This window comes from Borostomias antarcticus (assembly GCF_949987555.1).
Source record: "Borostomias antarcticus genome assembly, chromosome: 11".
NCBI lineage: Eukaryota > Metazoa > Chordata > Actinopteri > Stomiiformes > Stomiidae > Borostomias > Borostomias antarcticus.
The window spans coordinates 26,963,300-26,990,799 of NC_140244.1; the positions used below are offsets into that span (position 1 = coordinate 26,963,300).

The 27,500-nt window shown below is 52.4% G+C and overlaps 2 protein-coding genes across 3 annotated transcripts in view; one reads left to right on the forward strand and one right to left on the reverse strand.

The window, feature by feature from the left end:
* The window catches only part of LOC311315561 (carbohydrate sulfotransferase 11-like), a gene marked incomplete at both ends in the record, with an annotated part of 13,174 nt that extends 10,868 nt beyond the window's left edge, over positions 1-2,306 (forward strand). The window contains one exon of the mRNA XM_084446230.1: positions 1,461-2,306. Coding sequence (XP_084302356.1) covers positions 1,461-2,306 — 846 coding nt within the window. The remainder of the gene's footprint in view (positions 1-1,460) is intronic.
* A 5,841-nt stretch (positions 2,307-8,147) lies between these two features.
* The window catches only part of LOC311315608 (solute carrier family 41 member 1-like), a 20,871-nt gene continuing 1,518 nt past the window's right edge, over positions 8,148-27,500 (reverse strand). For both annotated transcript variants that reach the window (XM_084446290.1, XM_084446291.1), the window contains exons 3-10: positions 25,972-26,079; positions 25,120-25,336; positions 22,483-22,629; positions 21,092-21,236; positions 20,762-20,841; positions 15,009-15,143; positions 8,889-9,037; positions 8,148-8,663 (exon numbers count right to left, since the gene is read on the reverse strand). In XM_084446290.1, coding sequence (XP_084302416.1) covers positions 8,490-8,663; positions 8,889-9,037; positions 15,009-15,143; positions 20,762-20,841; positions 21,092-21,236; positions 22,483-22,629; positions 25,120-25,336; positions 25,972-26,079 — 1,155 coding nt within the window. In that variant the 3' untranslated portion in view covers positions 8,148-8,489. The remainder of the gene's footprint in view (positions 8,664-8,888; positions 9,038-15,008; positions 15,144-20,761; positions 20,842-21,091; positions 21,237-22,482; positions 22,630-25,119; positions 25,337-25,971; positions 26,080-27,500) is intronic.

Genomic DNA, 27,500 nt, shown 5'->3' on the forward strand with positions numbered 1-27,500 from the left:
CACACACACACGCAGACACACATGCACACACACACACACACAGGCACGCATGCAGGACTAGGGTGATCTAGACCCCAGGACTAGGTGATCTAGACCCCAGGACTAGGGTGATCTAGACCCCAGGACTAGGGTGATCTAGACCCCAGGACTAGGGTGATCTAGACCCCAGGGCTAGGGTGATCTAGACCCCAGGACTAGGATGATCTAGACCCCAGGGCTAGGATGATCTAGACTCCAGGACTAGGGTGATTTAGACCCCAGGACTAGGGTGATCTAGACCCCAGGACTAGGGTGATCTAGACCCCAGGACTAGGGTGATCTAGACCCCAGGACTAGGGTGATCTAGACCCCAGGGCTAGGGTGATCTAGACCCCAGGACTAGGATGATCTAGACCCCAGGGCTAGGATGATCTAGACTCCAGGACTAGGGTGATCTAGACCCCAGGGCTAGGGTGATCTAGACCCCAGGGCTAGGGTGATCTAGACCCCAGGGCTAGGGTGATCTAGACCCCAGGGACTAGGGTGATCTAGACCCCAGGACTAGGGTGATCTAGACCCAGGACTAGGGTGATTTAGACCCCAGGGCTAGGGTGATTTAGACCCCAGGGCTAGGGTGACCTAGACCCCAGGACTAGGGTGATCTAGACCCCAGGACTAGGGTGATTTAGACCCCAGGACTAAGGTGATCTAGACCCCAGGACTAGGGTGATTTAGCTGTGATCTAGACCCCAGGGCTAGGGTGAATTTTAGCTGTGATCTAGACCCAGGACTAGGGTGATTTAGCTGTGATCTAGACACCAGGACTAGGGTGATCTAGACCCCAGGACTAGGGTGATCTAGACCCCAGGACTAGGGTGATTTAGCTGTGATCTAGACCCCAGGACTAGGGTGATCTAGACCCCAGGACTAGGGTGATTTAGCTGTGATCTAGACCCAGGACTAGGGTGATCTAGACCCAGGACTAGGATGAACTAGCCACCAGGACTAGGGTGACCCTGACTAGGGTGATTTAGCTGTGACCTAGACACCTTGACTTGGATGATGAAGCTGTGACATTACACAGGCCCCAGGGACCAGGGTGAGTTACTGCACACAGAGCATTCTCAGATAGATGTTGTTTTTGGAAGCGTCTCTGGTTTGGGCTGCGTCTCTGAGTCCTGGGACACCAGCCACATTACGTTCACACTCTCCTCCTACTCCTCTCTCTCTGGCCTCCTCCATCTCTCTCCCCCTCCTCTCTCTCTCTCTTCCCTCCCTCCTCCCCCTCCTCCGCTCTCTCTCTGGCCTCCCTCCATCTCTCTCCCCCTCCTCTCTCTCTCTTCCCTCCCTCCTCCTCCTCCTCTCTCTCTCCTGGCCTCCCTCCCTCCTCCTCCTCCTCTCTCTCTCTCCTCTCTCTTCCCTCACTCCTCCCCCTCCTCCTCTCTCTCTCTGGCCTCCCTCCATCTCTCTCCCCCTCCCAGACGGTGCTGTCTCCAGACCAGGCTTCTCTGCAGCGCCGGAGGTTCCACCTGGAGGAGGCCTGCCTCACCCACACCAGGAAGAGGCGTGTCCTGTCCCCCGACGACCTCCGCCACCTGATCGTGGACGACGAGCACGGCCTGCTCTACTGCTACGTCCCCAAGGTGGCGTGCACCAACTGGAAGCGCGTGCTCATGGTGCTAACGGGCGGCGGCCGCTACTCCGACCCGCTCGACATCCCCGCCAACGAGGCCCACGTGGCGGGTAACCTGCGCTCGCTCGCAGAGTTCCCGGCGGCCGAGATCAACCGCCGGCTGCGCTCCTACCTCAAGTTCGTGTTCGTGCGCGAGCCCTTCGAGCGGCTGGTCTCCGCCTACCGCAACAAGTTCACGCGCAGCTACAACACGGCGTTCCACCGCCGCTACGGCACCAAGATCGTGCGGCGCCACCGGCCCGACGCGCCGCCCGAGGCGCTCAAGAAGGGCGACGACGTGTCGTTCGAGGAGTTCGTCCGGTATCTGGTGGACCCACGGACCCAGCGGGAGGAACCGTTCAACGAGCACTGGGAGAGGGTCCACTCGCTCTGCCACCCCTGCCTCATCCACTACGACGTGGTGGGGAAATACGAGACGCTGGATTCGGACTCCAGGGCCGTGCTGCGTCTGGCCGGCGTGGACGACGAGGTGCGCTTCCCCACCTTGGCCAAGAGCACCCGGACCAACGGAGACATGGCCGCCCGCTTCTTCAAAGGCATCAGCCCTTTCTACCAGAAGAAGCTGTTCAACCTGTACCGCATGGACTTCCTGCTGTTCAACTACTCCACCCCAGAGTACATCCGGGTCAGCTGAGAGGGGCCTGTCTCCATTCTCTCGGGATCCAGCCTCCCTTCTCGCCTTCCTTCCTACCTTCCTGGGAGAAATCGCTCCTGGGAGGAGATCAGAGGAGAAGAAATTAACTCGACGCTCGAAGCTTGTCATGATTTGTTCACCCCCCCCGCCCCCCCCCCCCCGACCCCGCACATTAATCGAACTACAATTAACTTCAAGCACTGAGTTCATCCTGCTTGTGTAAATGCGTGTGGTTGTGTGGAGGGTGTGTTTCGGAGGTTATTAATACCCAATCATGGGTGACTCAGACCGTTGCCACGGTCACCCACTAGGCCCCTCGACGCCCCCACCCCCACTCAGTCAAGGAAGGAACGACCCTTCTCCGTAACGTGATCTTTATACCCGGTGATCTTTAATCCTTGCTGTCAGAGAGCCATTCAAACATGTCGTCTTTGTACATTCCTTTATAGATAGTTGGAAGGTTCTAGCGGGGAGAAGCAGGTTCTTCTCTGTCCCTCACCCAGGCTCAGACCTGGACACCTACCTGGGTATGGACCTGGACACCTACCTGGGCATGGACCTGGACACCTACCTGGGCATGGACCTGGACACCTACCTGGGCATGGACCTGGGCGCCTACCTGGGCATGAACATCCTATGGAGGATAAAGATCAAGACGAACTTCTTTCCCTGAACGTATGTCCCCTCCTGGCGACGGTCCTGGGCTCTTGTCCCGTGTCCTCCTAGGTCTTATTTATGCAGTTGTGAAGAGTATTTATTGTGATCAGAGACTGTGGAGCCATGTACGCCCTGCTAGGATGAACGGACTCATGAATGAACGATGGGGGATTCTCATCGCGTGGGAATCTCATCCTCTTGGGAATCTCATCCTCTGGGAATCTCATCCTCTTGCTTGCATGTTTTTTTTTTTGTGTTTTTTTTTTTTGCACATCGGCTGTAGCTTAATTGCATAATTGGCGCACGCACACATACGCACACGCATACCTGTAGCATTGTGCACACACTCCCCCTCTCTCCCCCTCTCCCTCCCCTCACGCTCTCTCTCCCAGTCTTAATTTAGCCCCAGCCTTGCTGAGTAAACAGGTGCATAGCTGTGGTCAGGGCCAGCCCCGTAGCCTCGGTCAGAGCTCTCCTTGTGTCTGGACACCGGCATGTAAAGGGTTAACTCCCAGCAGGTTACTACAGGGCGCCAGAGCCAGGCTACAGACACACATCCAACTAAAAGTGTTTATTTTGATTTAGTTTAAGTCCGTTTAAAGAGTAGCGTGCCCACATCCAAAGCCTTCAGCCCGATGCTGGGTATGGGAAAGTAGACAATAGAGAATTGAAGGAAATGCCCCCACACTGGAATGAATGAGTGGCCTGATGAAGACGATGATGGTCAGTGTTGTAGTAAGCTGTGCTCTGAGCTTTATTCCAGAGTAGGATTTCCTCCACTTTTTATTATTTTCTGTCAGAGAAACGGAGAGATGATTTTCTATTAAATACTCCATTCAGCAACAAGCTGAGTCTTTGACAGCAGACATGGACACATTCAACGTTAGCTTGCTAAAGAAGTGCAATATTGTGTTTTCAACTGGACTGAATGGGTGTTAGTATGTAAGGAAATGTGTCTCTAAACAGGAAGTCTTCCCAGTGGACGTTATTTCACTTTCCTTTGCAACCTTGTGCAGCAGTTCGTCCTGTTATGACGTTATTATAACGTTGTTATAACCTGCTGGAGATGTTCTGCTCTAGCTGGTTAAGGAATCTACCTAACCTGTTGGAGATGTCCAACAGACTAAGGTATTTATGTCTTCGTACCAATATGTTACAGTGCATACTGTAATCATGTAACAACCTGTCTCTTCACAGAGCTCACTAACTTAAGTTTGTTTAAGTTTGACTAAGTTAAGTTCGATTAAGTTTGATTTGGGACACGGAAAATGTTAAAACTGCAGATTCAGTCAGTCAAAATGTATGAGGAGTTGTGTCATCGCAGCTGTTGTTTGTGAATCCTGTTTTAGAGAAAAAAACAGGCTTACTCAGCAGAAATGTTGCATCACTTCATGAACTCATAACATTACAGGAAATGACTAGCTTGGAGAAAGAACAGGCATGTACATGTGCATGGCACAGTCACCCACAGGTTCCAAGCTAACTGCATCAGACAAGGGTTACGTTGTTTATATAAGTTGCCCCATCAGACCCATCTGTTTTGGGCAGGAAACAGTTGTCCTGTTCTCCTTCTCCTGTTTCTGAGAAATGAGCAGCTTATTATCCAGTGAGCCTCAACAAAGCTTGGTTAACGCCAGGGTCACACAGCCCCAGGCTAGCTAGCTTTACGAAGCTAACCTTCAGACCTGCACTCCCACAATGGTGAAGGCCAGTTCCCATGAACGCAGGGGCCAGTTAGGGTTAGGTTTAGGGATGGGGTAGGGTTAGGCTTAGGGTTGGGGTTAGGTATAAGGTTAGGTTTAGGGTCGGGTTAGGTACAGTATAAGGTTATGGTTAGGTTAGGTTTAGGGTTGGGTATAAGGTTTGACTGGTCTCTGCGTTCATGGGAACTAGCCACTACCTTTCATTCATGACTCCGACCTTGAACCTTGAGAACGATCAGCTTTGTCTGTTGTAGCTGCACTTCCACAATCACCGTTCCAGTTGCGCCAACAGCAGATTAAGTATGTCTTATTTTCTTACTTAATTATTATATTAAGTTATTCCATTGGCCTTCTTCTTCTTCTTCCTGTCTTTGGGATGTGAACAGTGAGACTCATAGGAAGAAGCTTTGTTTACACCTCGTCTGCTGTTTACTGTGTGAATACTCTAAACATGCTTCCTTCCTTCAACCCTTCACTTAGGAAATCACTGCTACTAATCCAGCCACATCAGATCCGTGATCTCCCTGGTCATCCAGTGTGTAGCCAGGAACTAACTGTGAATGTGAGCCCGATGTGCACTAGCCGGTACCACGGGGGTGCCGCAGGGCGCAAGGTTAGGTCCAGTCTCGCTGTAGCAGTACTGTACAGAAATTAAATACTGTTAGCATCTGAAGTATTTGGACATTGTTAGCAAAAATGTTGTTTTCGCGCCGTACTTCAGCTTTAGATTTTACTATGCGGCTGAATGCAATTAGTTGTATGATAATGGTCTGTAAGCTGGATGTGGCCAATGACTTGAATCAGGAGTGGGACTGGAGGCACTCCAGCCTGGGAGCAGGACGATCCCTCTACGAACCCCTGGGTTTGAACACAGCACGGAGACTGTGGAAACAGCGGAGGGGTTGGTTGTAACGCTGCGTATTGTGTTTCTGTCAGAAAGGGACTCGCCAGACTCAGGCTGAACAGATAAACGCCTGTTGAACGTTATTGAATCTCCCAAAACTGGGCCGCGCATAGAGATGGCGAGAGCCGCGTTGGCGTGTTGTAAAAGGTACATTTTAAATGTACAGTAGGTGTTATTTAAGCCGATGTGACGCAGGTGTTGTGAAGTAGAAGTCTGGTGTTTGATTCTACAAGGCATGAAGACGGGACCATTTGCAATGTTTCTAATAATAAACGCTTCCGTTTCCCAACCCTGGCGTCCGAACTGTTACTTCCTTACAAAAGCATAAAAGGTGTGGATTTTATTGCGTTTAAGTCCACTTGCATCTATCAAAGATGCAAAGCAAAAGAGAGAAAGAGTGCAACTTTATTTTATTTAAGCATTCTATTATGCCACAGGTGCACCCATAATCCACCGGTTCGATTCTAATATCCGGTATTCCCAGAGCTCGGTCCAAATACTATTTGAAAGCTTATCTGTTCTTGATTGTTCTTGTCTGGCACTATGTAACCAATAAGGTGGTTCCTTAAATGCAAGTCCCGCCCACCTGACACTCCAGGCAGACGCTAGAGTAATTGAAAGGATTTCAAATAGTATTTGGACCATGTCTGGCGGCCATGTTTCATTCACACACCTAGTAAAGTCGTCCTGTATAAGTCCCTTAAAGGGATATCTCACTCTAACCCAAATGCATTCCAATAACAATAATGTATTTATCAAATGTCCAGTCCTATTCCACATAATACATCAAATTCTTCATACAGTCGACAACTGTTTCATTGTACTTACACTTACGGTTCAATTTGAATGCATGGTTGAAGTGTGGTAGCCTGCAAAACCAGCTGCTCACGTTTAGATTTATTCACTTCAGTGATCAGTCTGGCCTCACTCTTATTAAATATACAGTAGCTCGACAAACCCAACAGCATATCACAGCATACTAACGAGGAAATTAATGATCTAATCTTTCTGAGAACGTCTTCAGACCATGAGTAGGCTATTTCCATATCTGTGCATGGAGAGAGAGAGAGTACAGTCATAGCACCGTCTCTCTGACCAGAGGTCTTCCAAGTGCGTGGTTTAGTTCTCTTGAGTGTGTGGTCAACCTCAGGACAAGAGGCCATGTTTGGTTATCCGAGCAAAACGAGCCAAGCAGTCCTTTCTTTTATGAGGTTGACCACTTCCTGGTCACCTAAATCATGTACTTGGAATACCCCCCCGATGTAGTCCCGGTCAGTTAGACAGAATCAACAACGCTGGTTCATGATTGGTACAAAATGGATCAAGTCAGGAGTTGAGCTGACTAGACTCTAGTTAACAGAACCCTGCTGATGGAACATAATCCTCTAGTTAACAGAACCCTGCTGATGGAACATAATCCTCTAGTTAACAGAACCCTCTAGTTACTAGAGGACTATGTTCTATCAGCAGGGTTCTGTTAACTAGAGGAGTATGTTCCATCAGCAGGGTTCTGTTAACGAGAGGACTAACGAACCCTACGATGACGATGAGACAGACGATCGTTACGTCTCGTTACCTGGCGTGCGGAGACGATCACTTCCAGCTCCTCCAGTGACCGTCACATCCCACCCCTCCGGTCAGAGGGGAAGAGAGAGACAGAGCCTAGGGATTTATTTAGTTGTTTATTTCCGAACTCTTCTAGCCAGAAACTCAAGCTGGTCTTCAGAGAGTCCACAAAATACGAAACACACATGAACTGGAGAACAATTGATTGGAAAAAATGAAACGATGCAATAAACAGACACAAAACGCATTAAATTAGGAGGGAAAAAAGGGACCCAGAACAATGATGTTTGTGTTCTCCTCAGACTCGGTGTGACGGCCACACGCTCGCAGGTGACGTCCAGATGTGTGGCTCTCTGGGACCTGCTGGCCACGCCGTCCGCCCGTCATCCACACAGCTGGCAGTGGTTGTTTTTAAAAGAAGAGTGTAAACAGAGTTCTAGAGCCGTGCCAGTCCAGCCCAGCCTAGCCCAGCCCAGTCCAGCCCAGCCTAGCCCAGCCCAGTCCAGCCCAGCCCAGCCCAGCCCAGTCCAGTCCAGTCCAGCCCAGCCCAGCCCAGCCCAGCCCAGCCCAGCCCAGCCCAGCCCAGTCCAGGGCCTCTCCGGGGGGGTGGGGGTTCTGCGTTGGATGCGCTCATGTTTACGGTCCCGCGTCCCGACTGACCGCCATGGGAACCCCACACCCACAACCAGGAGCAGCCAGACCAGGGAGAGGGGGGGAGGCAGGAACGAGGGCCAGAGAGAGAGAGAGAGGAGCGGGAAGGAGGAAGGAGAGAGAGAGGAGGAGGGAGGTGGAGGAGAGAGAGGAGGAGGGAGGTGGAGGAGAGAGAGGAGGAGAGAGAGGAGGAGGGAGGTGGAGGAGAGAGAGAGGAGGAGGGAGGTGGAGGAGAGAGAAGGAGGGAGAGGAGAGAGAGAGGAGCGGGGAGGAGGAAGGAGACAGAACGGAGCACAGAGGTGGAGGAGAGAGAGAGTAGCAGGGAGAGGAGAGAGAGGAGAGAGAGAGGAGGAGGGAGAGGAGAGAGAGAGTAGCAGGGAGAGGAGAGAGGTGGAGGAGAGAGAGAGGAGGAGGGAGAGGAGAGAGAGAGGAGGAGGGAGGTGGAGGAGAGAGAGAGTAGCAGGGAGAGGAGAGAGAGAGGAGCAGGGAGAGGAGAGAGAGAGGAGCAGGGAGAGGAGAGAGAGAGAGTAGCAGGGAGAGGAGAGAGAGAGGAGCAGGGAGAGGAGAGAGAGAGGAGCAGGGAGGTCTGGTTCTGTGTCTGCCCCCCAAGGAGATGACAGAAAGTGTGTTTGAGCTCAGCAGCTGGTTTGTGGTTGAGGTTGAGGAGATCGGGAGGGGGGGGGGGTTGGGGGCGGGGCTGTCTCAGAGTCCCAGGCCCTCCACCAACCACACGGAGCGAAAGCAGAGAGCCAGGAAGCCGGTTCCCAGCAGGTCGCCGAGCGCCGTCAGGTACGGGATGGAGAAGTTGTCTGGGTCCAGGCTCCGCCTCCACATCAAACGCACGATCAGGTCTGCCACGTACAGCAGGATACTCACCTGTCAGCCAATCACAATAGACTATTTATATCATGTCAGCCAATCACAAGTGACAATACATCATGTCAACCAATCACAATAGAGAATGGGTCATGTCAGCCAATAACAATAGACAATACATTATGTCAGCCAATCAAAAGTGTAGTTACATAGGGGCAGATATCCCAGAGGTAACTATATGTAAATGGCCCAGTGACAGGGGTGTGTTAGATGTGTACTCCACACCTGCAGCAGGGCAGCACAGAGGTAGCAGCAGGTGAAGGCCACAGTGACGGCCTTGTGTTCTTCCTGGAGCAGGGAGATGGCGTACAGGAAGACCAGGTGACCCGGAACCACCAATAGGAGCAGCACCCTCGCTGACTTAGAGTTCACACCTGTGGGGGGGGGGGGGGGGGTTAAAAAAACTCAGTCTTCCATCCACAGGGGGGGGTGAGAGATGTGTGTGTGTGTGTGTGTGTGTGTGTGTGTGAGAACCGCAGGGGGGGGAGTGAGAGATGTGTGTGTGTGTGTGTGTGTGTGTGTGAACTGCAGGGGGGGGAGTGAGAGGTGTGTGTGTGTGTGTGTGTGTGTGTGTGTGTGTGTGAACCACAGAGGGGGGGGTGAGAGATGTGTGTGTGTGTGTGAACTGCAGGGTGGGGAGTGAGAGATGTGTGTGTGTGTGTGTGTGTGTGTGTGTGTGTGTGTGTGTGTGTGTGTGTGAACCGCAGGGTGGGGAGTGAAAGATGTGTGTGTGTGTGTGTGTGTGTGTGTGTGTGTGTGTGTGTGTGTGTGTGAACCGCAGGGTGGGGAGTGAGAGACGATAGCAGCAGACAGATAAAAGGGATGCTCGCTGCGTTAGAGAAAAGTAAAAGACAGTTTGAGTGCTGCAGTGTTTCAGAGTCATATCTGTTTCATATCTGTTTCATATCTGGTTCATATCTGTTTCAGAGTCATATCTGGTAGAAGACATTAGACTCGTCTTTCCTCCACTGATTTGCTCTACGTTTGGTTTAATGTCACATTCAACAGGGTTGAGCCTGAGTCCACAGCTTTCCACCCAGCTGGACATGGAGTGTAACCAGTTGACAATTCTGTATGATATCAGGCCGTGTGCGCGTGTGTGTGTGTGTGTGTGTGTGTGCGTGTGAGTGAGTGAGTGTGTGGGTGTGTTTGTGCATGTTTGAATGTCTGTGGGCCCTTTTTCCATGGGGTCACCGGTCAAGCCCAGAGATCACAGGGCCGACCCCAGCACTCCCAAACACACACTGATCACAGAGCACTACTCCACCAGCACTTCCACCTGACAAACAACACGCACAGGGGGTGTGGGGTTGGATTGGGAATGAGGCCTATTATACCTGTAAACATAGGGTGTAGGTCAAAGGGGTTGAATTGGGACGGGGCCATCCCTTGTACAGTACATGTAGGGTGTAGAGCGTAGGGATTGAATTGGAACAGGACCTAAACATAGGGCGTAGGGTGTGTGGGTAGGGTGTAGGGTGTGTGGGGAGGGTGTAGGGTGTGTGGGTAGGGTGTAGGGTGTGTGGGTAGGGTGTAGGATGTGTGGGTAGGGCGTAGGGTGTGTGGGTAGGGCGTAGGATGTGTGGGTAGGGTGTTGGGTGTGTGGGGAGGGTGTAGGGTGTGTGGGGAGGGTGTAGGGTGTGTGGGGAGGGTGTAGGCTGTGTGGGTAGGGTGTGTGGGTAGGGTGTAGGCTGTGTGGGTAGGGTGTAGGGTGTGTGGGTAGGGTGTAGGGTGTGTGGGTAGGGTGTAGGGTGTGTGGGTAGGGTGTAGGGTGTGTGGGGAGGGTGTAGGGTGTGTGGGTAGGGTGTAGGGTGTGTGGGTAGGGTGTAGGGTGTGTGGGTAGGGTGTAGGGTGTAGGGTGTGTGGGGAGGGTGTAGGGTGTGTGGGTAGGGTGTAGGGTGTGTGGGTAGGGTGTAGGGCGTGTGGGGAGGGTGTAGGGTGTGTGGGTAGGGTGTAGGGTGTGTGGGTAGGGTGTAGGGTGTGTGGGTAGGGTGTAGGCTGTGTGGGGAGGGTGTAGGGTGTGTGGGGAGGGTGTAGGGTGTGTGGGTAGGGTGTAGGGTGTAGGGTGTGTGGGTAGGGTGTAGGGTGTGTGGGTAGGGTGTAGGGTGTGTGGGTAGGGTGTAGGGTGTGTGGGTAGGGTGTAGGGTGTGTGGGGAGGGTGTAGGGTGTGTGGGGAGGGTGTAGGGTGTAGGGTGTGTAGGTAGGGTGTGGGGTGTGTGGGTAGGGTGTAGGGTGTGTGGGGAGGGTGTAGGGTGTGTAGGTAGGGTGTAGGGTGTGTGTGTAGGGTGTAGGGTGTGTGGGGAGGGTGAAGGTGTGTGGGTAGGGTGTAGGGTGTAGGGTGTGTGGGTAGGGTGTAGGGTGTGTGGGGAGGGTGTAGGGCGTGTGGGGAGGGTGTAGGGTGTGTGGGGAGGGTGTAGGGTGTGTGGGTAGGGTGTAGGGCGTGTGGGTAGGGTGTAGGGTGTGTGGGGAGGGTGTAGGGTGTGTGGGTAGGGTGTAGGGTGTGTGGGGAGGGTGTAGGGTGTGTGGGGAGGGTGTAGGGTGTGTGGGTAGGGTGTAGGGTGTGTGGGGAGGGTGTAGGGTGTAGGGTGTGTAGGTAGGGTGTGGGGTGTGTGGGTAGGGCGTAGGGTGTGTAGGTAGGGTGTAGGGTGTGTGGGGAGGGTGTAGGGTGTAGGGTGTGTAGGTAGGGTGTAGGGTGTGTGGGGAGGGTGTAGGGTGTGTGGGTAGGGTGTAGGGTGTGTGGGGAGGGTGTAGGGTGTAGGGTGTGTGGGTAGGGTGTAGGGTGTGTGGGTAGGGTGTAGGGTGTGTGGGTAGGGTGTAGGGTGTGAAGGGAGGGTGTAGGGTGTGTGGGTAGGGTGTAGGGTGTGTGGGTAGGGTGTAGGGTGTGTGGGGAGGGTGTAGGGTGTGTGGGGAGGGTGTAGGGTGTGTGGGGAGGGTGTAGGGTGTAGGGTGTGTGGGTAGGGTGTAGGGTGTGTGGGGAGGGTGTAGGGTGTGTGGGGAGGGTGTAGGGTGTGTGGGTAGGGTGTAGGGTGTGTGGGTAGGGTGTAGGGTGTGTGGGTAGGGTGTAGGGTGTGTGGGTAGGGTATAGGGTGTGTGGGGAGGGTGAAGGGTGTGTGGGTAGGGTGTAGGGTGTGTGTGTAGGGTGTAGGGTGTGTGGGGAGGGTGTAGGGTGTGTGGGTAGGGTGTAGGGTGTGTGGGTAGGGTGTAGGGTGTGTGGGGAGGGTGTAGGGCGTGTGGGGAGGGTGTAGGGCGTGTGGGGAGGGTGTAGGGTGTGTGGGTAGGGTGTAGGGTGTGTGGGGAGGGTGTAGGGTGTGTGGGTAGGGTGTAGGGTGTGTGGGGAGGGTGTAGGGTGTGTGGGTAGGGTGTAGGGTGTAGGGTGTGTGTGTAGGGTGTAGGGTGTGTGGGTAGGGTGTAGGATGTGTGGGTAGGGTGTAGGATGTGTGGGTAGGGTATAGGGTGTGTGGGGAGGGTGTAGGGTGTGTGGGTAGGGTGTAGGGCGTGTGGGTAGGGTGTAGGGTGTGTGGGGAGGGTGTAGGGTGTGTGGGTAGGGTGTAGGGCGTGTGGGTAGGGTGTAGGGTGTGTGGGTAGGGTGTAGGGTGTGTGGGTAGGGTGTAGGGTGTGTGGGGAGGGTGTAGGGTGTGTGGGGAGGGTGTAGGGTGTGTGGGTAGGGTGTAGGGTGTAGGGTGTGTGGGTAGGGTGTAGGGTGTGTGGGGAGGGTGTAGGGTGTGTGGGGAGGGTGTAGGAGGTAGGGTGTAGGGTGTAGGGCGTAGGGTGTAGGGTGTGTGGGGAGGGTGTAGGCTGTGTGGGTAGGGTGTAGGGTGTGTGGGTAGGGTGTAGGGTGTGTGGGTAGGGTGTAGGGCGTGTGGGTAGGGTGTAGGGTGTGTGGGTAGGGTGTAGGGTGTGTGGGGAGGGTGTAGGGTGTGTGGGGAGGGTGTAGGGTGTGTGGGGAGGGTGTAGGGTGTGTGGGTAGGGTGTAGGGTGTGTGTGTAGGGTGTAGGGTGTGTGGGTAGGGTGTAGGGTGTGTGGGGAGGGCGTAGGGTGTGTGGGGAGGGCGTATGATGTGTGGGTAGGGTGTAGGGTGTGTGGGTAGGGTGTAGGGTGTGTGGGGAGGGTGTAGGGTGTGTGTGTAGGGTGTAGGGTGTGTGGGTAGGGTGTAGGGTGTGTGGGTAGGGTGTAGGCTGTGTGGGTAGGGTGTAGGGTGTGTGGGGAGGGTGTAGGGTGTGTGGGTAGGGTGTAGGCTGTGTGGGTAGGGTGTAGGGTGTGTGGGGAGGGTGTAGGCTGTGTGGGTAGGGTGTAGGGTGTGTGGGGAGGGTGTAGGGTGTGTGGGGAGGGTGTAGGGTGTGTGGGGAGGGTGTAGGGTGTGTGGGGAGGGTGTAGGGTGTAGGGTGTAGGGTGTGTGGGTAGGGTGTAGGGTGTAGGGTGTGTAGGTAGGGTGTAGGGTGTGTGGGGAGGGTGTAGGGTGTGTGGGTAGGGTGTAGGGTGTGTGGAGAGGGTGTAGGGTGTAGGGTGTGTGGGTAGGGTGTAGGGTGTGTGGAGAGGGTGTAGGGTGTAGGGTGTGTGGGTAGGGTGTAGGGTGTGTGGGTAGAGTGTAGGGTGTGTGGGGAGGTTGTAGGGTGTGTAGGTAGGGTGTAGGGTGTGTGGGTAGGGTGTAGGGTGTGTGGGGAGGGTGTAGGGTGTAGGGTGTGTGGGGAGGGTGTAGGGTGTGTGGGGAGGGTGTAGGGTGTGTAGGTAGGGTGTAGGGTGTGTGGGGAGGGTGTAGGGTGTGTGGGTAGGGTGTAGGGTGTGTGGGGAGGGCGTAGGGTGTGTGGGTAGGGTGTAGGGTGTGTGGGTAGGGTGTAGGGTGTGTGGGTAGAGTGTAGGGTGTGTGGGGAGGGTGTAGGGTGTGTGGGTAGGGTGTAGGGTGTGTGGAGAGGGTGTAGGGTGTAGGGTGTGTGGGGAGGGTGTAGGGTGTGTGGGTAGGGTGTAGGGTGTGTGGGGAGGGTGTAGGGTGTGTGGGGAGGGTGTAGGGTGTGTGGGTAGAGTGTAGGGTGTGTGGGGAGGGTGTAGGGTGTGTAGGTAGGGTGTAGGGTGTGTGGGTAGGGTGTAGGGTGTGTGGGTAGGGCGTAGGGTGTGTGGGGAGGGTGTAGGGTGTGTGGGTAGGGTGTAGGGGGTAGGGTGTGTGGGTAGGGTGTAGGGTGTGTGGGGAGGGTGTAGGGTGTGTGGGTAGGGTGTAGGGTGTGTGGGTAGGGTGTAGGGTGTGTGGGTAGAGTGTAGGGTGTGTGGGGAGGGTGTAGGGTGTGTAGGTAGGGTGTAGGGTGTGTGGGTAGGGTGTAGGGTGTGTGGGTAGGGTGTAGGGTGTGTGGGTAGGGTGTAGGGTGTGTGGGTAGGGCGTAGGCTGTGTGGGGAGGGTGTAGGGTGTAGGGCATGTGGGTAGGGTGTGTGGGTAGGGTGTAGGGTAGGGTGTGTGGGGAGGGTGTAGGGTGTAGGGTGTGTGTGTAGAGTGTAGGGTGTGTGGGGAGGGTGTAGGGTGTGTGGGTAGGGTGTAGGGTGTAGGGTGTGTGTGTAGAGTGTAGGGTGTGTGGGGAGGGTGTAGGGTGTGTGGGTAGGGTGTAGGGTGTGTGGGGAGGGTGTAGGGTGTAGGGTGTGTGGGTAGGGTGAAGGGTGTGTGGGGAGGGTGTAGGGTGTGTGGGGAGGGTGTAGGGTGTGTGGGGAGGGTGTAGGGTGTGTGGGGAGGGTGTAGGGTGTAGGGTGTGTGGGGAGGGTGTAGGGTGTGTGGGGAGGGTGTAGGGTGTGTGGGGAGGGTGTAGGGTGTGTGGGGAGGGTGTAGGGTGTGTGGGGAGGGTGTAGGGTGTGTGGGTAGGGTGTAGGGTGTGTGGGTAGGGTGTAGGGTGTGTGGGTAGGGTGTAGGGTGTGTGGGGAGGGTGTAGGCTGTGTGGGTAGGGTGTAGGGCGTGTGTGTAGGGCGTGTGGGGAGGGTGTAGGGTGTAGGGTGTGTGTGTTGGGTGTAGGCTGTGTGTGTAGGGCGTAGGCTGTGTGGGGAGGGTGTAGGGCGTAGGCTGTGTGGGGAGGGTGTAGGGCGTAGGCTGTGTGGGGAGGGTGTAGGGTGTAGGGTGTGTGGGGAGGGTGTAGGGTGTGTGGGTAGGGTGTAGGGTGTGTGGGTAGGGTGTAGGGTGTGTGGGGAGGGTGTAGGGTGTGTGGGGAGGGTGTAGGGTGTGTGGGTAGGGTGTAGGGTGTGTGGGGAGGGTGTAGGGTGTGTGGGGAGGGTGTAGGGTGTGTGGGTAGGGTGTAGGGTGTGTGGGTAGGGTGTAGGGCGTAGGCTGTGTGGGGAGGGCGTAGGAGCTGATCTGAGAGCAGCGGACCCAGGCTGTACCTGCAGAGAGGAAGGTGGTGCAGGGGTTGGGCCAGGGCTCTCTCATGCTGTTGGGCAGCGTCCCCGGGACGCTCCCGCAGTGGAGGTAGGTGGAGATCCGGCTGGCCTGGATGGCCACCAGGTTACCGCCCACACCTGAGAGAGAGACACGGGGGTGGAGAGAGATACAGGCAGAGAGAGAGAGAGAGACGGGGGGGTGGAGAGAGATACAGGCAGAGAGAGAGAGAGAGAGACGGGGGGTGGAGAGAGATACAGGCAGAGAGAGAAAGAGAGAGAGAGAGACGGGGGGTGGAGAGAGATACAGGCAGAGAGAGAGAGAGAGAGAGAGAGAGAGACGGGGGGTGGAGAGAGATACAGGCAGAGAGAGAGAGAGAGAGAGAGACGGGGGGTGGAGAGAGATACAGGCAGAGAGAGAGAGAGAGACGGGGGGTGGAGAGAGAGAGACGGGGGGTGGAGAGAGAGACAGGCAGAGAGAGAGAGAGACGGGGGGTGGAGAGAGATACAGGCAGAGAGAGAGTGAGAGGGAGACGGGGGGTGGAGAGAGATACAGGCAGAGAGAGAGAGAGAGAGAGAGAGACGGGGGTGGAGAGAGATACAGGCAGAGAGAGAGAGAGAGACGGGGGGTGGAGAGAGATACAGGCAGAGAGAGGGAGAGAGAGAGACGGGGGGGTGGAGAGAGATACAGGCAGAGAGAGAGAGAGAGAGAGAGAGAGAGAGACGGGGGTGGAGAGAGATACAGGCAGAGAGAGAGAGAGAGACGGGGGGTGGAGAGAGATACAGGCAGAGAGAGGGAGAGAGAGACGGGGGGGTGGAGAGAGATACAGGCAGAGAGAGAGAGAGAGAGAGACGGGGGGGTGGAGAGAGATACAGGCAGAGAGAGAGAGAGAGAGAGAGACGGGGGGTGGAGAGAGATACAGGCAGAGAGAGAGAGAGAGAGAGACGGGGGTGGAGAGATATACAGGCAGAGAGAGAGTGAGAGAGAGAGACGGGGGGGTAGAGAGAGATACAGGCAGAGAGAGAGAGAGAGACGGGGGTGGAGAGAGATACAGGCAGAGAGAGAGTGAGAGAGAGAGAGAGGAAAGTGTTAAGTTATGTAGTCCTTGAGGATCATGCTATTAGAACATTCTAGTCCTACTAAAGTAATGCCAAGTGTTGCCAAGAAACTCATGCCAATAAAGCCAGTTGAAGTCAATGGTCCCAGACACATGGAAAACATACAGTCCTCCCACACTAAGACTCATATGCTTTCAATACTGCAACGGGAGTCCAGTCTGGAAAACCATGCGCTTCTCTGCTACTGGGCGCTTGTGAATCTAAAGTGGTTTATTTGTTATACTGTAAGTACAGTTCAAGGTATGGGCACCATGTACAATGAAAGGCTCATGACCCTCTATAGACACACATCCTCTAATCAACCACTATCATACTTTAGTTGGCCATTTGATTTATGAATTCAACAATGGCGAATCCCTCACTAAATCTATTGACTTAGTGTGGAACGACCTTCAATAAACCTAATTCTATGGTAGTGCAAACAAATCAAAGCACATCTGAGTCTGCATCAAACACATAAACACAGAGTCTGCATCAAACACATAAACACAGAGTCTGCATCAAACACAGAGACACACAGTCTGCATCAAACACATAAACACAGAGTCTGCATCAAACACAGAAACACAGAGTCTGCATCAAACACAGAAACACAGAGTCTGCATCAAACACATAAACACACAGTCTGCATCAAACACATAAACACAGAGTCTGCATCAAACACAGAGACACAGAGTCTGCATCAAACACAGAAACACAGAGTCTGCATCAAACACAGAGACACAGAGTCTGCATCAAACACAGAGTCTGCATCAAACACAGAGACACAGAGTCTGCATCAAACACAGAAACACACAGTCTGCATCAAACACAGAAACACAGTCTGCATCAAACACAGAGACACACAGTCTGCATCAAACACATAAACACAGACTCTGCATCAAACACATAAACACAGAGTCTGCATCAAACACAGAAACACAGTCTGCATCAAACACAGTAACACAGTCTGCATCAAACACAGAAACACAGTCTGCATCAAACACAGAAACAGTCTGCATCAAACACAGAAACACAGAGTCTGCATCAAACACAGAAACACAGAGTCTGCATCAAACACACAGTCTGCATCAAACACATAAACACAGAGTCTGCATCAAACACATAAACACAGAGTCTGCATCAAACACAGAAACACACAGTCTGCATCAAACACAGAGACACACAGTCTGCATCAAACACATAAACACAGAGTCTGCATCAAACAGAGAGTCTGCATCAAACACAGTCTGCATCAAACAGAAACACAGAGTCTGCATCAAACACAGAAACACAGTCTGCATCAAACACAGAAACACACAGTCTGCATCAAACACAGTCTGCATCAAACACATAAACACACAGTCTGCATCAAACACAGTCTGCATCAAACACATAAACACACAGTCTGCATCAAACACAGAAACACAGTCTGCATCAAACACAGAAACACACAGTCTGCATCAAACACATAAACACACAGTCTGCATCAAACACAGTCTGCATCAAACACATAAACACACAGTCTGCATCAAACACATAAACACACAGTCTGCATCAAACACAGAAACACAGAGTCTGCATCAAACACAGAAACACAGTCTGCATCAAACACAGAAACACAGAGTCTGCATCAAACACAGAAACACACAGTCTGCATCAAACACATAAACACAGAGTCTGCATCAAACACAGAAACACAGTCTGCATCAAACACAGAAACACAGAGTCTGCATCAAACACAGAAACACACAGTCTGCATCAAACACATAAACACAGAGTCTGCATCAAACACAGAAACAAAGAGTCTGCATCAAACACAGAAACACAGAGTCTGCATCAAACACAGAAACACAGAGTCTGCATCAAACAGAGAGACACAGAGTCTGCATCAAACACAGAAACACAGAGTCTGCATCAAACACAGAAACACAGAGTCTGCATCAAACACAGAAACACAGAGTCTGCATCAAACAGAGAGACACAGAGTCTGCATCAAACACAGAAACACAGTCTGCATCAAACACACAGTCTGCATCAAACACAGAAACACAGAGTCTGCATCAAACAGAGAGACACACAGTCTGCATCAAACACAGAGTCTGCATCAAACACAGAGTCTGCATCAAACACACAGTCTGCATCAAACACAGAAACACAAAGTCTGCATCAAATACAAGTCAGATGTTTAGTGAAATGACAGGGCGACCGGGGAAGAGCAACGGCAGAGAGAGATGTTTAGTGAAATGACAGGGTGACCGGGGAAGAGCAACGCCAGAGAGAGCGACGCTGCTGCTCTCATGAGCGAGAGGGAGGGGAAATCCAGACCAGACTGGTTGAGACGTTCAGAAACCGTCCTATTTGACTCAACGGGCTGGTGGACTGCCAACGCGTCCGGCCCGGTTCAATCAGCTGTCCCAGGACTGGAGCTCAGCCAAGCTCTCGTCTGCTTCATTTATTTCATTATTTTAAATGAAAAACAAAACAACTGTTGTTTTGTTTTTTTTAAGTAGAAAAAAGCCAAAGGGTTCGGTGAGTTCCTGAGTCCGAATCAGAAACCCTTTATTGCCGTGCAGTTTTACAACATGCTAGGAATCTGCTTTCCAGCGAGGTGCTGAACATTTATAAACACTGGACAGGGTGCAGGGACGAGACAGGACAGTGCAAAGACAGGACAGTGCAAAGACAGGACAGTGCAAATGTCCAAGTGCAAATGTCCAAGTGCAAACGTACAAAAGCTAGTGCAAGAAAATGAGGGTAAGTTAAGAAAAGAACTTAGTTAACTCAGTAGCAGTTAAGATACCTTGGTCTCGGAATGACTCGTCGAAATAAAGTTTCAATAAAAACAGACAGTTAATGACTATTCCAAACATTAGACTCATTACCTCCCTACTAACCCAAACATTAGACTCATTACCTCCCCACTTACCCAAACATTAGACTCATTACCTCCCCACTAACCCAAACATTAGACTCATTACCGACCCACTAACCCAAACATTAGACTAATTACCTCCCCACTAACCCAAACATTAGACTCATTACCTCCCTACTAACTCAAACATTAGACTCATTACCTCCCCACTAACCCAAACATTAGACTCATTACCTCCCCACTAACCCAAATATTAGACTCATTACCTCCCCACTAACCCAAACATTAGACTCATTACCTCCCCACTAACCCAAATATTAGACTCATTACCTCCCCACTAACCCAAACATTAGACTCATTACCTCCCTACTAACCCAAACATTAGACTCATTACCTCCCCACTAACCCAAACATTAGACTCATTACCGACCCACTAACCCAAACATTACTCATTACCTCCCTACTAACCCAAACATTAGACTCATTACCTCCCCACTAACCCAAACATTAGACTCATTACCTCCCCACTAACCCAAACATTAGACTCATTACCTCCCCACTAACCCAAACATTAGACTCATTACCTCCCTACTAACCCAAACATTAGACTCATTACCTCCCCACTAACCCAAACATTAGACTCATTACCTCCCTACTAACCCAAACATTAGACTCATTACCTCCCCACTAACCCAAACATTAGACTCATTACCGACCCACTAACCCAAACATTAGACTAATTACCTCCCCACTAACCCAAACATTAGACTTATTACCGACCCACTAACCCAAACCAAATGTTGAATACCAACAAAGGTGCATTTGACAGTTTGTGGTCAATCTGGCTCAATCAAATAAAGTGAAATTATTAAATTATATTTTAACGGGCATGTCACATACTATTTGAAATGATTTCAGTGACTTGTCTGTGCTTGATTGCTCTCGTCTGGAACAATGGTACCAAATCCCAAAAGTGCAAACCCTTGACCCGCCAGGCAGGTTCAGACAGACGTTCAAGGAAACAGAAGGACTTCAAACGGTACTGGGTCACAGGTCATCTCTCTGGGTCATAGGTCAAGGAGAAGTGAACATCTCTGGGTCACAGGTCAAGTGAACACCTCTCTGGGTCACAGGTCAAGTGAACATCTCTCTGGGTCACAGGTCAAGGAGAAGTGAACATCTCTGGGTCACAGGTCAAGTGAACATCTCTCTGGGTCACAGGTCAAGTGAACATCTCTCTGGGTCACAGGTCAAGGAGAAGTGAACATCTCTCTGGGTCACAGGTCAAGTGAACACCTCTCTGGGTCACAGGTCAAGTAAACATCTCTCTGGGTCACAGGTCAAGTGAACACCTCTCTGGGTCACAGGTCAAGTGAATATCTTTCTGGGTCACAGGTCAAGGGAACATCTCTCTGGGTCACAGGTCAAGTGAACACCTCTCTGGGTCACAGGTCAAGTGAACATCTCTCTGGGTCACAGGTCAAGTGAACATCTCTCTGGGTCACAGGTCAAGTGAACATCTCTCTGGGTCACAGGTCAAGAGAACATCTCTGGGTCACAGGTCAAGTGAACATCTCTCTGGGTCACAGGTCAAGTGAACATCTCTCTGGGTCACAGGTCAAGTGAACATCTCTCTGGGTCACAGGTCAAGAGAACATCTCTGGGTCACAGGTCAAGTGAACACCTCTCTGGGTCACAGGTCAAGTGAACATCTCTGGGTCACAGGTCAAGTGAACATCTCTCTGGGTCACAGGTCAAGTGAACATCTCTCTGGGTTTCTACTCACCGTTGATGACCGGGGTGAAGACCGCCATGCCCTTAAAGTTGGGGTCACTCACGGTGCGGTCCAGGATGAGGCCTCCGCAGCTGCACACACACACAGGACAGCACAGCTGGGAGTCTGAGAGTCTGCTAGTTCGTAAGTGTGTGTGTGTGTGTGTGTGTGTGTTTGTGTGTGTGTGTGTGACAACCTCTGTTTGTGTGTGTGTGTGTGTCTGCCTCCGTTTGTGTGTGTCTGCCTCCGTTTGTGTGTGTGTGTGTGTTCGTGTGTGCGTTTGTGTGTGTGTGCTTGTGTGTGTGCGTGCGTGTGTGTGACCGTCATCGTCCTGTGGCGTACCTGCTGATGGACATGGCCACTATGACGGGCTGCCAGCCGGAGCGGAGAACCTCTCTGATTGGAGGACTCTTCCGGGCCAGGGCCATCCACACCGGGATCAGCGCCAGGAACAGCACACACACCAGGGGAGACAGGTACCACACGTCTGCAGGGGAGAGACCCGCTCAGACACCCTTCAGCACCTCTCTGCTGCCCCCTGGTGCTTCTGAAGGGGGTCTGAAACCCTTACCTCAGGGCCTAGGGTTAGACCTAGGGTTAGACCTAGGGTTAGGGTCAACCTATGATTGGGGTTAGATCTAGGGTTAGACCTAGGGTTAGGGTTAGACCTATGATTGGGGTTAGATCTAGGGTTAGACCTAGGGTTAGACCTAGGGTTAGGGTTAGACCTATGATTGGGGTTAGATCTAGGGTTAGATCTAGGGTTAGACCTAGGGTCAGGGTCACACCTATGATTGGGGTTAGATCTAGGGTTAGACCTAGGGTTAGACCTAGGGTCAGGGTCACACCTATGATTGGGGTTAGATCTAGGGTTAGACCTAGGGTTAGACCTAGGGTTAGGGTCACACCTATGAGTGGGGTTAGATCTAGGGTTAGACCTAGGGTTAGGGTTAGACCTATGATTGGGGTTAGATCTAGGGTTAGACCTAGGGTTAGGGTTAGACCTATGATTGGGGTTAGATCTAGGGTTAGACCTAGGGTTAGGGTTAGACCTATGAGTGGGGTTAGATCTAGGACTAGTGCTGCGTTCCTTTTGTATTGCAGCTCTGGATTTGGAACCCGGGACAACGTCATATTCCAGTTGAATGTGTTCCAGAAACACAACGGGAAAACCTTCTTTCGCCCCATCTTTGTAGTTCTAGCCAAGTTAGCCATCTTTGTAGTTCTAGCCAAGTTAGCCATATTTGTAGTTCTAGCCAGGTTAGCCATGTTTGTAGTTCTAGCCAAGTTAGCCATCTTTGTAGTTCTAGCTAAGTTAGCCATTGTTAGCAATACCAGTAAATAACGAACTATGCTATTTTGCGCATATGAACGTCGTAGCAACATTGTCCACTGATGGACGTTGAACAGCACTGTGTGCAGGACAGATTTAATGAGACACAAATAAGACAGAGGGCGCTAATAAACAGTGTTATAACAGCTTTCCCTTATTGCAGCTGACGTTGATGAAATCGAGGTAGATTTTTTTATCCCGAGTAAAATGGCGGAAATGGCGAGTTCAGATGACGTATTGATGACGAGTTTGATGTCCAGCCCGGGAATCCCGATGTTCCCGATACAAAAGGAACGGAGCATAGGGCTAGGATTGAGGTCAGGGTTAGGGTCAGACTCAGGGTTGGGGTCAGGCTCAGGGTAAGAGTCGGGGTCAGGGTTAGGGTCGGGGTTAGGGTTACCTCGGTACTGGTAGAGGGAGGTGCTGACCCCCGCCAGCAGAGACAAGGTGATGAGGTCACCCAGACTGGCGGCGATGGGCGTGGCCACGTTGTCAGGGTTGATGCCCACCTTCCGAGCGCCAATGATCACGCCGATCATCACCAGACCTGTGACATGGGGGGGGTAGAGCGACAGAGGACAAGAGGAGGGAGGGATAGAGAGAGTGAGAGGGGGGTGGGTGACAGAGATGGAGGGGAGGGAGAGCAAGAGAGAGGGAAAAGAGAGAGGAGAGAGAGTGACAGGGAAGAAAGAGAGAGCAAGGGGGAAAAGAGAGAGGAGAAGAGAGGGAGGGAGAGAAACAGAGAAAGTGAGAGTGACATACTGTAGTGATCCTAATCGCAAAATCTGAACCATCACGTTGCAGTCATCTGATTCTGCTGCCTGGAGCCGCCAGCAATGTTGATCACCCAGTGTGAGAGATTCCTTTCTAGGAAACTCTCACATGTTGCAGTCGCTGGGACCTTAACAGTCCTGACCCGCCATGAGAAACAGCGCCACACGGCCCCAGCTGGCTAGCTCTGAGTAAGCCCTGGTTACTAACACAGCCTCAACTAGCTCTGAGTTAGCCCTGGTTACTAATACAGCCTCAACTAGCTCTGAGTTAGCCCTGTTTACTAACACAGCCTCAACTAGCTCTGAGTTAGCCCTGGTTACTAACACAGCCTCAACTAGCTCTGAGTTAGCCCTGGTTACTAACACAGCCTCAACTAGCTCTGAGTTAGCCCTGGTTACTAACACAGCCTCAACTAGCTCTGAGTTAGCCCTGGTTACTAACACAGCCTCAACTAGCTTAGCCCTGGTTACTAACACAGCCTCAACTAGCTCTGAGTTAGCCCTGGTTACTAACACAGCCTCAACTAGCTCTGAGTTAGCCCTGGTTACTAACACAGCCTCAACTAGCTCTGAGTTAGCCCTGGTTACTAACACAGCCTCAACTAGCTCTGAGTTAGCCCTGGTTACTAACACAGCCTCAGCTAGCTCTGAGTTAGCCCTGGTTAGGCCTCAACTAGCTCTGAGTTAGCCCTGTTTAATAACACAGCCTCAGCTAGCTCTGAGTTAGCCCTGGTTACTAACACAGCCTCAACTAGCTCTGAGTTAGCCCTGGTTACTAACACAGCCTCAACTAGCTCTGAGTTAGCCCTGGTTACTAACACAGCCTCAACTAGCTCTGAGTTAGCCCTGGTTACTAACACAGCCTCACTAGCTAGCTCTGAGTTAGCCCTGGTTACTAACACAGCCTCAACTAGCTCTGAGTTAGCCCTGGTTACTAACACAGCCTCAACTAGCTCTGAGTTAGCCCTGGTTACTAACACAGCCTCAGCTAGCTCTGAGTTAGCCCTGGTTACTAACACAGCCCCAACTAGCTCTGAGTTAGCCCTGTTTACTAACACAGCCTCAACTAGCTCTGAGTTAGCCCTGGTTACTAACACAGCCTCAGCTAGCTCTGAGTTAGCCCTGGTTACTAACACAGCCTCAACTAGCTCTGAGTTAGCCCTGGTTACTAACACAGCCTCAACTAGCTCTGAGTTAGCCCTGGTTACTAACACAGCCTCAGCTAGCTCTGAGTTAGCCCTGGTTACTAACACAGCCTCAACTAGCCCTGAGTTAGCCCTGGTTACTAACACAGCCTCAGCTAGCTCTGAGTTAGCCCTGTTTACTAACACAGCCTCAACTAGCTCTGAGTTAGCCCTGGTTACTAACACAGCCTCAGCTAGCTCTGAGTTAGCCCTGTTTACTAACACAGCCTCAACTAGCTCTGAGTTAGCCCTGGTTACTAACACAGCCTCAACTAGCTCTGAGTTAGCCCTGGTTACTAACACAGCCTCTACTAGCTCTGAGTTAGCCCTGGTTACTAACACAGCCTAGACTAGCTCTGAGTTAGCCCTGGTTACTAACACAGCCTCAGCTAGCTCTGAGTTAGCCCTGGTTACTAACACAGCCTCAACTAGCTCTGAGTTAGCCCTAGTTACTAACACAGCCTCAGCTAGCTCTGAGTTAGCCCTGGTTACTAACACAGCCTCAACTAGCTCTGAGTTAGCCCTGGTTACTAACACAGCCTCAACTAGCTCTGAGTTAGCCCTGTTTACTAACACAGCCTCAACTAGCTCTGAGTTAGCCCTGGTTACTAACACAGCCTCAACTAGCTCTGAGTTAGCCCTGGTTACTAACACAGCCTCTACTAGCTCTGAGTTAGCCCTGGTTACTAACACAGCCTAGACTAGCTCTGAGTTAGCCCTGGTTACTAACACAGCCTCTACTAGCTCTGAGTTAGCCCTGGTTACTAACACAGCCTCAACTAGCTCTGAGTTAGCCCTGGTTACTAACAGCCTCAACTAGCTCTGAGTTAGCCCTGGTTACTAACACAGCCTCAACTAGCCCTGAGTTAGCCCTGGTTACTAACACAGCCTCAACTAGCTCTGAGTTAGCCCTGGTTACTAACACAGCCTCAACTAGCTCTGAGTTAGCCCTGGTTACTAACAGCCTCAACTAGCTCTGAGTTAGCCCTGTTTAGGCCTCAGCTAGCTCTGAGTTAGCTGGTTCTGGAGTGGCGCTGTCCCTCACATGGTGGACCAGGGCTTGGTCAGTAAGAGACCTACCGAGGGAGAGAGCCGCTATGAAGGCCGTGATGATGCTGCTGGCGCACAGCACGGCCGCCTGGTCCAGCTCCACCCCCCCGCGGGACACCGCCCCCAGAACCACAGCAGCCACGGCGGCCAGGAAGCCCACCACCGTGGCCTGGACCTGGATCAGACCCAGGTTGCTGTACACCATGGTCCACTGCTGCTCAGGGTCGTCCATCTGACCCGTGTTGGCCTGCAACAACCGAGAGGACCAATCAAGGGCGGACTCTCCCGATCACATGGTACAGTGGACTTCACAGTGTAGAGTTGCCCAAGTGAGTGACAGTCTATGTTTAGCAGGGGGGGTTGTCCTGGTCAGTAGCCTACTACCACTCTAGTACTACCACTCTAGTACTACCACTCTGGTACTACCACTCTAGTACTACCATTCTAGTACTACCACTCTAGATACACACCAGGTGGCTGGAGTGGTAGCATAGGGTGGAGGAGGTGGAGGAGGATGAGGAGGTGGAAGAGAAGGAGGAGGAGAAGGTGGAGGAGGAGGAGAAGGAGGAGGGGAAGGTGGAGAAGGAGGAGGAGAAGGTGGAGGAGGAGGTTCAGAAGGAGGTGGAGGAGAAGGTGGAGGAGGAGGTTGAGAAGGAGGTGGAGGAGAAGGAGGTGGTGTAGGAGGAAGACAAGGAGGAGGAAGTGGAGGAGAAGGAGGAGAAGGTGGAGGTTGAAAAGGAGGTGGTGAAGGAGGAAGAGAAGCAGAAGGAGGAGGAAGTGGAGGAGGACAAGGTGGAGGAGGAGGTTGGGGCGAAGGAGGTGGAGGAGGTGGAGGAGGAAGAGAAGGAGGAGGAGGAGGTGGAGGAGGTGTGTGAGACTCACGGCAGTGGAGAGACGAGCGGCCAGCGTCATCTCCAGGTTCCCCTTCAGTCCCACCAGAGCAGGAACCAGGATGAAGAGCTCCGTGATCACCTGGAACACCTCCCAGTCCTGCAACACACACACACACACACACGCACGCACATACGCACGCACACACGCACACACACACACATAGTCTCAGAATTTACGATATCAATGTAGTTTCCACCCCCTCTCTCTGCAGTATATCTGAGGACAGTCAGACAGCAGAAGAGCCCCAGCTGAGAACGTGAGGGTCCCCTCTGCCCTCATCTAAATATACACACGGGTATAACATAATACAATATACACACGGGTATAACATTATACAATATACACACGGGTATAACATAATACAATATACACACGGGTATAACATAATACAATATACACACGGGTATAACATAATACAATATACACACGGGTATAACATAATACAATATACACACGGGTATAACATAATACAGCCTGTCAACTTGGCCAAGGAGGGGGGGTTTAAACACCACCTCTCTCTCTCTCTCTCTCTCTCTCTCTCTCTCTCTCTCTCTCTCTCTCTCTCTCTCTCTGGGGAGACATGGATAGATGGATGGATTCTACTCTTGTGTTGTTTTCATAGTCATCTAATCCCCTCTCTCTCTCTCTCTCTCTCTCTCTCCCTCTGTCTCTCTCTCTCTCTCTCTCTCTGTCTCTCTCTCTCTCTCTCTCTCTCCCTCTCCCTCTCTCTCTCTCTCTCTCTCTCTATATATATATATATATATATTCTGGGACATGGCCCAATTGTGGCACCCGCTGCCCTGACTTATTGGAGTAGACCTACCTCACTGTCTGGCTCTGCCTCTCCCCCTCCCTCCCTCCCTCCTGGTCGCCCCCCTCCCTCTCTCCCTCCCTCTCCCCCTCCCTCCCTCCTGGTCTCCCCCTCCCTCCCCCTCCCTCCCTCCCTCCTGGTTCCCCCCCCTCCCTCTCTCCCTCCCTCTCCCCCTCCCTCCCTCCCTCCTGGTTCCCCCCCCTCCCTCTCTCCCTCCCTCTCCCCCTCCCTCCCTCCCTCCTGGTTCCCCCCCCTCCCTCTCTCCCTCCCTCTCCCCCTCCCTCCCTCCCTCCTGGTTCCCCCCCCTCCCTCTCTCCCTCCCTCTCCCCCTCCCTCCCTCCCTCCTGGTCTCCCCCTCCCTCTCCCTCCCTCCTGGTCCACAGCTCACTTATCTGGCCCCTGGGTGAAACTGTTTTTTTTGCTTCCCTCTGGAATATGTAGAGAGTGGGTCGTATGCCCACCTCCCTTGTTCTCTGTAAAGCACATTGTGCTGCTTTCCTGGACAGGTTTCTGTCAATAGCGTGAACAGGAAGTTTAATAGCGTGAACAGGAAGTTTAATAGCATGAACAGGAAGTTTAATAGCGTGAACAGGAAGTTTAATAGCGTGAACAGGAAGTTTAATAGCGTGAACCCTCTGTACAACACTGTCTTCTAGCTAGTTCCCACTCGACATCTCCCGGTAACTCACACCTGTTCCCTTTAAGC